The sequence below is a fragment of the Helianthus annuus genome, chromosome 5 (genome assembly GCF_002127325.2).
Source record: "Helianthus annuus cultivar XRQ/B chromosome 5, HanXRQr2.0-SUNRISE, whole genome shotgun sequence".
NCBI lineage: Eukaryota > Viridiplantae > Streptophyta > Magnoliopsida > Asterales > Asteraceae > Helianthus > Helianthus annuus.
This window is the reverse complement of record NC_035437.2, coordinates 119,188,247-119,201,198: the sequence shown is the minus strand read 5'-3', so window position 1 is coordinate 119,201,198 and position 12,952 is coordinate 119,188,247. Positions and strand designations below refer to the sequence as shown.

Here is a 12,952-nt window from a genome sequence, read left to right as displayed (position 1 = left end):
CGTATCCAGATCCTAATATTCAGTCTTACAGGTGAGTATACCACAGATGATATCTGTAAAGGGTTAGATGCGAGGGTCGTGAGAGCTCAGGTCGATACCTCCGTATACGCAGAGAGATGACGGCTTCGACTATTGGTGTGTACCCTTTAGAGGATCTTTTTTACAACAGCAATGATTATCAATTTTATTGTTTAATCATTTGTGCTGAGGGCTGCGCTATGTTTCAAGCAATGTAGAAAGTATTATTCGGAGACTAGGTCAGAACTTCCATTCAGCAGAAGTCCAAGAATAATACCCCAGATATCACTGAGTATAAAGACCTAGTATTTCAGAAAGAGGGACTTTCCCCACGAAATAAGTAAAATTCAATCTTACTTAGGTTTATATCCCGAAAAAGCTTACTAAATGTATAAAAACCTATCGACAAATCATCAGTGAGACTGTTTAACGCTATATAATCATTACATTTCTTTAGCGTACTGTAACAGTTTACTTTACTGACGTACTATCATTTCCTCTTTTTACACAAAACTCAATTTTCAAATTTTATCATGTTTTTGGCTTTTTCAAATTTTCTAATGTTTTTGGATTTTCTGACAATTTTTCTCCCCCTAAAATGCAAAATCATTAAAAGAAAATTTGACAACACGATACTGATAGCTTTGTCCCGCTATTCGTTTTATGCTAACTGTGCACCGAATTACATGAAAAGCAGTAAATTCCCCCATGATTTACAACACATTGATCTTTTACAGTTTGAAAACTGTTTTTCAATCTCGTGAAAGTAATCATGTTTGTTCCGCCGTGAGGGTTTCGGCATATTCAATCAACACATATTTTTGAAATTTTCTATTTTTGACAAAAATTAAATACAAACCTATTTTTTTTAACAAACTAAAAACGTATTTTTGGTTTTTATTATTTTTTCAAATTTTTAGAGTTTTGAAAATATTGTTTATTTATTTACAGAAAATGAATTCCAGCAGCCTCCTTCTCATCTCGGTGTGCCAAGCTGCTCCAGTTTTCATTCTCACATTCTGCATTTATCTTGAGCACCTGCACATTCAACAAACTCAATTACTTGAACAATTTAGCCTAGGTCTGTTGGACCTTAGGCATTTCAACACAATAATTTTCATTCAATGCTGGAAACTCTTTGTCATCATTCACAATGACTTTTTCAACTTTGACTTCAACTTTCTCATCTTTTACTGAAGTCACTTTTTTCTTAAAACTCCATGTCTGACCTTTTGTTGTACCACGTTTGTAAAAATGTGAATCTTTTTTAACACTTTGTTTCTGAACAACAACTTTTGGTTTCAAAAACTCTTGGGGTTTTGTCATATCAACTGATGTTTTCCAACTTTGTATTGTTCTGAATCTGGGTGTGTGAGTATTCCATGTCTGTCTTGAATCGAATTTGTTCGGGTTTGATTTCCAATTTTGATTTGAAGCAAACTTGTTTGTATTGTACCTCCAAGTTTGTTTCGAATCAAATCTGGTGGACCTTTGTTTCACATCCTCAGATTTCTGTTTCTCAACATTTTCAAACTTCTTTTGGTCAACATCCGCAGGTTTTAGATTTGGACACTTTCGTGCAAGATGTCCAATTTGATCACATTTGAAACATGTTCTCTTGGACACATCTTTGACTGTGGTTGTTGCTTTTTCTTTTGAGCTAAGAACTCGTCAATAGACTGTCGTCTAAATTTTAGTTCTTTCTCTTCTTCTGACGCTGTTCCATGAACAAAACTCATTTTTGCCTAATAATTTGGCACTTCATTTTTCTTCCAATTTTGTTTCTTTTTATAACCCAACCCAACCTTCATGTTTTAATTCCTAAAACCAGGTTTGTTATAAAAAGTTTTGTGACCTTTACCAACAAACTTTGGAATTTCAGATTTTTCAATCTCAACCATCTTGAAAACTCTGTCAACCTTTTCTGAAATCACATTCTGAATCAGGAAAACAACATCTAAGAATAATTTGTCTGATCCAATCATGGTATAAACCAATCCTTTTGAATCTTCATTCAAATTTTTTTCGGATTTTGTGTTTTTTAGATATTCATCATGAAAATTACCTTCATTTTCATCTTGTGATTCATATTTACCTACATCAACTGACTCTTCTTTCAACACACTTTCAACGACTTTACCTACCACCTCTGAATCATGAGAATCATCAGATTTGGAATAGGTTACGTCAATGTTGTCTGGCAATTGATCTACCAGGTTGAAAGCTTTTTCGACCTTTTCCTCATCATAAAACACAAACTTTTCCGATGGTGGAACTTGATGAAACTCTAGGCCAATACCTTTCTTGTTATGCTCAGAATCTTTTCCATCCGGTTTTATGTTGAAAATATGTTCAAGCACATATGACGACGCGTGATAACTTTTAAATTTGTTGTTATCCTGTTCTAAATCAGCAATCTTGATTGACAACACCTTGTTTTATCTCATACATTCGTTTAAGCTTTTTAGTTGTTTCAGAAAGATAATTTATTCTTGATTGAGCAAATTTCATTTCATCTTTCACTTTTTCATATGACTCTTTACTAATGTGATATGCCAATTTCATTGAGTTATATTCTTTCTTTATTTCTTGACAAACATTTTCTTTTAGATCACATTCTTCTATCTTTTTTAAAACATTTTCTTTCAAAACTTCATTTTATTTTTCTATCTTTTTACATTTTTCTGAAAGTTTTTCATCATTTTCCTTTAAAACTTTTTCTTTTTCTAGCATCTCTTTGCATTTTTTTTTGAAAATGTTTTCAATTTTTGTGAATTCAAGATCTCTTGTTCTGAATTTTTTATCTTTTCAATACAAGGTCTGCATGTTTCCATGCATTTCTTGCATTGTTCAGTTGGTTTTAGGATTTCAGAATCCGAATTTACCTTAGTGATTTGCACCTCGGTGTTTTCAGCTGACTTTGTCTGCTCCAGCTCAGCAACATTCTGCTTTTCTTCAACACTAACTTCATCACCAGCATCACCAGCTTCCAAATTATCATTCTTTACTTCTTCTATCAAACTTTCAGTTTTCTTCTCTTCATCTACAGTTTGCTGTTCTTCAGTAATAGCTTTCTCAACTTCTACATTCACCTCAACTTTTTCTTTACTCTTTTCTGTATCAACATCTTTCAAAACTTTTTCTTGCACAACTTTAATTTCCTTCACAGCCTCAACTTCAATAACTTCAACTTTAACCTCGTCAGCAGTTTTCTTCAGATTGTTTACCATCTCTTCAACATTCTTCTTCATTCTCTCTTCATCCCTTTTTCTCAGACACGATGCCATTGCATATCTAATTTCCTTTTCATGCCTTTTTGCATATGTGTCATCTTTCAATACATTTCTATAGTATTCGGCTCTTGAAGGAATTATGAGAAGAAATCTTCAAAGATTATGTCTTTCTTCGAGACAACTGGTTCACCTTCTCTGTTGAAGTAGCACTCTCTCTTTTTATCCCATCTTTTGCTGCTGACAGCACTCTCATATTCTTCTTGCATGTCATCCATTCTGTTCAAAACAATGTTTCTTTCGCGATAAGTTTTGTCACTCAAAATCTCTTCTCGAGTTTTCTTTTTGACCTCAGCAACAAAATTTTCTTCTTTGTTTTCATCTGTGTCTTTGTCTTTGTTTTCCTCTTTAATTTCAACAACAAAGGCATAATGATCATGTTTCTTTAAAGGAATTTCTGAATCTTCCATTGTTCTAATCTTGAATCTATAATCAAGCCGATCTTCTTCTGGACAAATCTCACTCCAATCAAAACCTTCATCATCATGAAAGACTACACAAGCCCTTGACTTTGGTTTATCTACAATCATTTTCGGCTCTTCTCTGCTTCGGTGGTAGATCGCCTTTCGGTAGTAATCATCATTGAACGGATGTTCATTTCCACCAACTGCAGAATAAGTGCATTCTCTCTTGAAATGACCTTTCTGCTAACATTTGAAACAGGTCACTTAAGATTTGTCAAATCCAAGTTTAGTTGACGGACCACCCAATGATTGCTTCCCTGTAATCTCCATATATTCTTGAGCTCCTCGAATGGAACTTGCTAAACACCAACGGATGTCTATGAGCTCCATCTCTTCCGGATCAATCTGGTCGTAGTCTTCTTTAGTCAATTCGGAGTTTCCAATTTTGCCAGCTACCAGACCTTCAAACGATTCCAGAACAGATGCAAGGAAACTCATTTGTTGTTTAGGTGCGTTGATGCTCATTGCTGGAGAATTTTTTAACTTGAGAGCAATGTTGCACAATATCTCCTCTGCATTTTCAGAACTAGCTTTTGAAGCCGATGAATGATAACCCGGATCATAACTTGATGAGCTCTTCTGTGGCTCTTGTGTCCTCTCACCACTGAATGTTGTCTTTGGTGAACTAACAACTTTCTCTTAAGGTAAACTTCCTTTTTAGTACAAGCCAACATTCTGTTGATGCGAAGAACTGCTCATCTTGTTTTGTTTCTACAATTCAAGCTCATGAGTTTCAATCTTTTCAAACAATTTATCAAGAGAAATTGTTTCATACAAAGCATCATTTTTCAGAATAAAAACAAACGTTTGCCTCTGATCAGCTCGTGGTAACGCTTCAATCACTTTGTCTATAAGTTCCTCACTATCTCAAATCTCTCAAGTTCAATTTTGAAAAGGCAAAATCTCTCAATCATTTGCCTCACTGTCTTTCCTTTTAAGCTATCAAATAAATCAAATTCTTTTTTAAGCAACGCAATTTTGTTCTTTTTAATCTGTTTGCCCCCCTCAGCTTTAACACGTAAAGCTTCCCAAACTGATTTCGATGATCCATCATGGTTAAGTAATGCAAAAATATCATTTCTAATTGTTGACTGGATCAACGCAATCATTCTCTGTTCGGCAGCAAATTCAGATTTATCTGCTCTGGATAATTTCTTGAATGAAAGTTCTTCGCCTTTATCACCTTTTGGTCGTTCGTATCCAAACTCTAAACAAAACCAACTTTCATGCGCATATGCTTTCGCCTAGTTGAGAAACCGTTCTTTCCACCAAGTATAATCCTCAATGCTTTCCAGCATTGGTGGCTTAGAGTGTGTTCCGCAGAAATTATCATGCTTGATGTTCTCATTGATTGCTTTCTTAATAGTTTTTGGGGTAACAGTCGTAATCTTAGAAGATTCTGATGTGAACGCATTGAAAAACGTATTGTAGAATTCTTCAGCCATGATTTGATCCTTGAATAACCTGGAGACAATCAATCAAACAAACAATATCAGTACAAACAATAACAAATAATCTGAAACAGACTGACACTCGGTTGACGTGAAATGATCTCGACACAAAAATCCAATTTCAAGCAAAATAGTAAACTCAAGCGAAATCACAAGTTGACACTTTGAAGCGAAATCACAGTTGAAGCGAAATCAGAAATCCAAACTGAATCCCACTTTCAAGCGAAATCTCTTGAATGACACTTCAAGCGGAATCAGAACCACTCCTCAAGCGGAGTACGGATTCAAGCGAGATCAGGTCTAAATTTCAAGCAAAATATCATTTTGAAGCAGAATTTGATTGTTTTTCAAGCGAAAACACTCTTTCGAGCGGAATTACTTGCTTTCAAGCGGAATATGGTGAATTGTTCAAGCGAAATAAGACTACTCGTTCAAGCGGAATCAGCTTTATGTCCAGTTTTTGTCATTTTTAAGTTGTATTTCGGTCTGAAACTTTCAAGCCTTTGTTAATGTACTGTTATGCACGTTCGTTGAAAAATTCATTCCATTTTGACCGTGAAATCTTGTCAAGATTGAAAAAGAAGGTGTAGAAGACAGAAAATAGATGATATCGAGCTAAACTCTTCTTCCTGTGCTCTGATACCACTTGTAGGATCGTTGTTAGACCCAAATGAGTCGATCAGAAGAGTTATTTGTCCGATTCAAAGGCGGAATCAGTGAAACGGATGCTTGATACAATATAAATGTCTCTTAGATTGATTTAATAATGTTTACAGCACCTGGAGACAATTCGGCAGCACTTCGTTACCGATACAATGACAGCCCCTGATGATCTCGCTCCAAATGAACAGATCTCCTATTTATAGTGGTTGATATTTCGCTTGAAATGAACATAACCTGTTCAAGTGGAACTAGATAGATGTTGATTTCGCTTGAATAGACCAAAGACAGTTTCAAGCGGAATCACTTGAATATGATTTCGCTTGAAATAGTTCTTGGCACTTTCAAGCGGAATCACCACCATTTACCACAAAATCAGTTTCTAGCACCTCGGGCACTGATTATCCTATCCTATCTCATTACATGACTCAATACAAGACGAAGTCAATAGATATAGTGCACTAACACGATCCTTAAATTTATGTTTTAAGGTATAATTCTTTTTAATACAATTGCTTGGATGCAAGTGGGTGGGTAACCCAACCAAACATTTCACTAGAGGTTTAAATATGGATGGTCCCTAGAGGTCTAAACGGGTCAGGTTGGGTTTCAAACTAAAGATCGTTAAATCTATGTTCTTAAAGCATAATCTTCTTTAATACAATTGATGGAAGTGAAATGGATGCAAGTGGGTCATTAACCAAACTTCTCATTTCACTAGACGCACAAAGAATGAATGGTCCGGGGTATTTCCGGACCGGGTTGGAGCAAGTTTGAAACATAAGATATTCAAATATTGGTTTTTACATCATAATCCCTTACTAAAGCACATTCCTTTTTAACCATAATCATGTTATTTATTAGTCAAGAAGGTAATGTAGATCATCGACTTCATTAAATAAAATGGATTGTTTATCGAAAAATAGTGATTTTATTGTTACCAGATGTTATCATCTATCATTAACCTTTTTATATGCTTTAGACTTTATTATATGCTTTAGACAAGATTCGTATTGAGAGCTTAGTTCATATTATACCTAACAAAGCTAGCAACACATTGAGCATCATTGATGGTGGAGGTGGAACGCCAAGGCTGGTGAGTAACAAAAAAAATGTTTGGCTATACATAGCTTTCTTTATGTATTTAAATATTGTGAAAGCAAGGCTCTAATGTTGCCATGGCATTACCTTCAAATTAGGTGAACAATCTAGGTACCGTTACAAGATTTGGCCCTGGGATTTCATGGAAGCTATTGTTGGTGGTGCTAATGTTGTCTCCATGGCGAATTACCTTCAAAGAGTTTGAAGGAAGTAACAACTCTTTAGGTTCCACTACAATAGTTAAAATTTGTGAACCATGTTGTCTCCATGGCGAATTCCCTGGTTACCAGTTATTTTTTTTCCGAAAAGTATATTTTTATCTTCGTCTCGATATATTTTATCTCTTAGATCATGTTATGATATCAAACCGAGTGATTTGGTTTCGCACATGGATAAAAATCGGTTTAATGCATCGCAACGCGCGCGGGTATAAAACTAGTTTACTTAAACATTCCATTCTTATTTCGCAAAAGAAAAACTTAATATCATCATTTATTTATGTTTTCGTTTTAATAGGCGAGTTCAAACTAAAGAAACATAATTTCATCATTTACTTATCTTTTCGTTTTATTTATATCAATAATACGAAGACCGGTTGTATTTACTTTATGAACTTTAGACTTCAACAATAATTTCATTCGCAGACTTTCGTTATGATCATTATAAATGTATAATGTTCTTTATCAATACCTGAAAAACATATTATTTTGTCAAAACCGCAAAGTTCGCAGGTATTAGCACTGGTATGATAATTATTCACATAAGAATTGATAAAACCAGTTAATTCCACTCATGAAACTTTACGTGAGTTCTTTTGTTTTCTTTCTTTAAGCACTTTTCCATTCAATTTAATTCACACTAACCCTATTCACTTGTATTTACCACAAATTAATTAACCAATTTAATGTATAATATTTATTAGCTATACATATATCATTTAAGCTCGTTTATCAGCCCATTTAGCACATCACTATCTACAAAACTCTTTTACACCAAGTATAGCCAAACACACTCAAAAAAGACTAAACTCTAATTAAATAATATACAAAACTAACACATAAACATGGTGTGTTTACCAACAGATCACTAGTCTCCAATCCTGACGAAGTCTAGAATCTAGAGAAGTGTGTAAACTCACCGGTCCCAGGTTCAGATCACCTTTCGGTCTCTCTAAACAAATGCAATGGTACCCTAAATCTGGATATACTCTCAACCCTGTTAGAAACAATACATATGAGAAGTGTAAGGGATGTAAGGAGTAGTGAATCTAACAAGTTTGTAACACGGGATATCAAGAATCAAAATAATAATAATAATAATAATAATAATAATAATAATAATAATAATAATAATAATAATAATAATAATAATAATAATAATAATAATAATAATAATAATAATAATAATAATAATAATAAAGGGTAATTCACTCTGGTGCAATTAACTCCTAAACCACCTAATCACAAAGAATTCCTGACAATCTAGCACCTCTCGGTTTCTAAAATTGGCATAATACTAAGTACCTCTAAACTCTCAATAAGGTTCCTTTGGGATATGTAGACTATATACCATAAACAAGTCATAAGCACAGAGTAAGCAACCTAATACGTGTCTATAATTGAACAAAAGATTGATCATATATTAGCATAAAACACGCATAAACATTAAAACCCTGAATTAGAATCACTCTTTATCAAAACACTAATCCAAAATCACAATTAACCCAAAACTAAAAACTAAGAATTAACATTTATGCATACGCCTAGGTTTCTAAGATAAACGTACCTACTCATGTTCATAGACAAAACACAAATAAAAACAAAGTCTAAACAAATTCCATAAAACATGTTCATAAGTTCAAGTTTCAATAAATCGAACAAGATAAACTTGATTCTAACCGAAAACGCTATCAACTTTGAACTAAAATTCTTCAATCACGAGCTTTCTCTCCACTTTTGATACTCTAGAATCACCTTCGTATTTTTTGGACTAGTAAGGTGCAAGGTTCGTAATTGAATTGTACATGTTTATTTTGTGTTTTCGGTTTGTGTTTTTGTGTTTTGTGTCTATTTTTCCGGTGATGGATGGTTACAGGTGATGGTAGATGTGGCGGTGGTGTTAGGTCATGTAACAAAAATCCGGCTTATGCTATATACCATATATATGAAGCCCCCGTCACATTGTGACGGGTAGTAATTCTAGTTAGAACTTATTAGCAAAACTGAAAATACTATTATATAAGAAACAATGGTTTTAGTAATGTAAGTTCATGTGATAAAAGCTCACTTTCCTTCCCTGCCCTTAAGCCATATCTTACATCGCTCTTGGATTGAATTAAGAGCAGGTTCAACCTCTGGCTCATCACCAAAAATTTACATGCAAGTGCACCATGATTTTAACAATTGGGGCCATTGACTTTCAACACCTAGCATAAGTAGATGATCCAAAGGCCAAAACAACAAATTACAAACCGCACGTAAACGGACAACAAGTTGTGTCACAACCTCCTTCGGCCAGCTGGTATTCTTGTGTCAGTTTGGGTGGGTAGAGGGAAAACACGCTTGTGCTGACCTTATAGGAGTGTCTTGAGATCAGAGATAATGGGTTTGTTGCTGGTTAGGCAGCGTTGAAGGCGGAATCAGCCAATGTTCCTAAACACAAGAAAGCTTGTTAGGAGAATCAACATGTGATTCTTCCATTTGCTTTTGATACATTTGGTTCTCTAACTCCGGAGGCCATTAAATTCCTAAACAGGATCCAACGGGTAGTAATTTCTCTATCCAAATTGGTATTTTGATTCCCACACCATCATATATTTTCTTTAAAAAGTTAGTTATAGCATTTTACTTGTGGTAAAAAGAAGAAATGAACATCACAAAACATAGCAAATCAATAGCGTGAATAGAACTAAATAGTCGAGACAAAAAAGTATTAGTCCAAAATTCAGTTGGTGCTTAAAAGCTCGACATCGTGTTCTTAATCAGCAAACGCAAAAAGTGATTTGGCAACCATAAACAAAAGTTAAGGACACTAGATACTTAAACTAGGGTCACTCACCTGTCCCATAAACAACACAACCCCGGTCACATCTTCTCTAATCACAAACAAAAACGGGTGATCTGCCACAAAATCAACAAAAGTGCTTGGCGCCCTCCGTGGACATTTCGGTTCTCTAACTACAGTGACCGCTGCAGCTTCTGTGCCTTCTTCATTCACCTCCACGAGAGATTTATGCTGGATTGTCGAAACATAAAGGCCCTTACCAACTGGTGAGTCAACCATTTCGGTGAAACGATCTCCAACTTTGAAAGGCAATACCAGCCCTAATTCCTTCAGCATACCAGAAGCTTCAAACCCGAATTCGATCTTAAATTTTGGTATAAAAAACTCCCGGACTCTTACCTTTTTGTGTGGAATGTGATGGTCAAAAAAGTTGGATGTGGAACCGATTTTATTTATTAAAGACGGAAGTCCATCTATTGCATCACTGAGGTAAAAGTACATTGTGAACTTACGCTTATCTTGACCATGCGAATATGGGAGACTCAATACTTTGAAATCATCATATTCATGTACGAATTGATTTTCGTAGTTGGTCATAAAGGGAACTTTAACATTATTGCCATTGAGGAGGTGAAAGTCACCTTCTTCAGTTAATGACGTTTCAAACTGCTGACTCCATGTTCCCTTGAAGTAGATAGCATTTGCAAGGATGAGCATTGTGTCATCAGTAACTTCTTGAGCAGTAATGACTTCCTTGATAAGCCCCCTTGTTTCCTTTTTGGCCCATGAATTCACTTTACGGGCTACCTCTACAGCCTTAGTTAATAAAAAAAAAAATATTAGCCACATATCAAAAACAAGGTTTTGTAACTTCAATAGAGATCCGTTTTCGAGAAATCCAAAACATTAAAACCCTAAGTTTGTAAACAAAATAACCAAGATTCATTGCAAGAATCAGGCACAGAATATTTAATGAGCAATCTGAAAAAAGAATGTCTACTAATAATTTTAAGTTCGGAAAGTAAACTGAAAAAAAGGCACGCTGCTATGCTATATGTATATCTAGGCCACTCCAAATATAAATATTCGATCTACAAGAAAACTCAAACACTAACTTACGTCAAATGGCCAGTTGACAAATGCTATAATGCAAACCCTAACCTTTAAACGGCAAACTTGGTTAAAAAGTAGGGTCCAGCCCTAACCTTTAAACCGCTGTTGAGTCCATAAAAACAGTGTGAGACTAGATTGCCAATAACGTGAGAAAATAAACATTAGAAACTGACCTTCCCGAAATCTACTTGTTTGCAAGCGGCTCTATAAACGGTGTCCATGGCCTGTTTGAAAGAAGGTTTGAGAGAAAGGGTTTTCGGAACCCAAACCGCGTTTACAGAAGACAATTTAGCTCCGCCACTGGGGCTACCGTCGGCTAATATTGAGGACACAAGCTGCAAATAGAGAGAGTTGAGGTCATCCGTAGTGTCCGCTTTAAGGAATGCCAGGAGTTGGTCAAGTGTTTCACCTTTGCAACCAGCAGATAGTACGCTCAGGGCGACCTGGATCGAAAGGGGCGAGAAGACTACGTTGGAGTCGTGTTTGTTGGACAGAAGGTGGGTTGCAAGTGCGGTTGAGACATGGGTTTGGTTTCTGATCATCGTTGATTGGTCGAGACGACGAGGTCGTTTCCGAGAGGGTTTAGAAGGAGCCATTGTTAGACACGTAAAAAGGAAGAAGGAGACGAAGAAGAAAAATACGCAGATAAATGTATTTAATCAAGCCCTACTCCATAAATTATAAACCCTATTTATAATCAAAACAAATCAAAATATCATTAAAATTTGGTTTCCGTAAATATATATATATATTTTTTTAATTTTAATAACAAACGTTTTGAATGTGGATAAATTTTAGAATTTTACTTTCACAATTATCAAAATATCATTAAAATTCGGCTTCTTTAAATAATTTTTTTAGTATTAATAACAAACGATTTCAATGTAGATAAATTTTAGCATTTTACTTTCACAATTATCGCATATACCTTCAAATCACTTAAATAAACTTCTTAAATTTTATGTTCGTTGGCTAAACGCACCCTCTCTTTTACTATTTATACCCTCTTACTAAAAATAACACTTTAAAATTATCAAATTCACCCCCTTTAAAAACCTTTATTTTTTAAAAAAGGTTTCTTTTTTAATTCTCCTATTCATAATTATGGGTATCTTTATTTAAATAATAAATAAAATTAACCATTTCATCTCTTATATTAACACTTAAAAAAACAATTCATCCCGTACCAACTTATCATGCCTAAACTATTTGAATAAAAATTATACATGATCGATAGAAAATGCAGACATCTTTTTATATGAGTTTTGATGTGTTACAGTAATAACAATTTGCCTATAATAAACAATATACGATCCACAATAAGTATTAGTACCATATACCAAATTCAATTTGTGATTTGGTGATATAATAGTTTGAGCAGTAATAAAAAGAACAGAATAAATTAATATAAGGTCCGACGATGATAACCATTTTGAAGATAAATTCAAATTAATTAAGAAAAACATCATTTTGATATAAATATTTAAATATGAGTACCGGGAATCACTGATATTATGAATTTATAATATAAAACTACGACTAAAAACATTTTGTATTTATCTATAATTAGTTTATTTGCTCGTGAATTTTTAAAAATGATACAAAAGGCACCGGTGTTATAGTTGAATTTAAAACAAAACTCAAAACACCTAAATTGTTGATATAAGTATGAACGGGTTGACGATTTTGTGGTGAGAAATTAATCTTTTTAAATCCTATAAATAAAGAGTTCATTATGATATTTATCACTAACATATATCTTTTCAAACTTAAAACAGATGTAAGAAAACTAAATAAAAGGTTTATTTGTATTTAGTTTAAACGTTAAAGGAGGAGGTATAACCAGTAAAAA

At 34.2% G+C, this 12,952-nt stretch overlaps 1 protein-coding gene across 1 annotated transcript; it reads right to left on the bottom strand.

Moving 5' to 3' along the window:
* Positions 1-9,901: 9,901 nt before the first annotated feature.
* On the bottom strand, positions 9,902-11,696 carry LOC110943535 (serpin-ZX). The gene is made up of 2 exons (XM_022185277.1): positions 11,274-11,696; positions 9,902-10,803 (listed from the first exon to the last, which is right to left on the bottom strand). The coding sequence occupies exons 1-2, from the start codon at positions 11,694-11,696 to the stop codon at positions 10,015-10,017; spliced, it is 1,212 nt and encodes a 403-aa protein (XP_022040969.1). The 3' UTR covers positions 9,902-10,014.
* Positions 11,697-12,952: the final 1,256 nt, after the last annotated feature.

Bases quoted from the DNA above. Each gene is read 5' to 3' on its own strand.
- LOC110943535 (XM_022185277.1), bottom strand. From the start codon at position 11,696: ATGGCTCCTTCTAAACCCTCTCGGAAACGACCTCGTCGTCTCGACCAA. The intron at 10,804-11,273 runs GTCAGTTTCTAA...TTATTAACTAAG, and splicing joins AACAAGTAGATTTCGGGAAG to GCTGTAGAGGTAGCCCGTAA.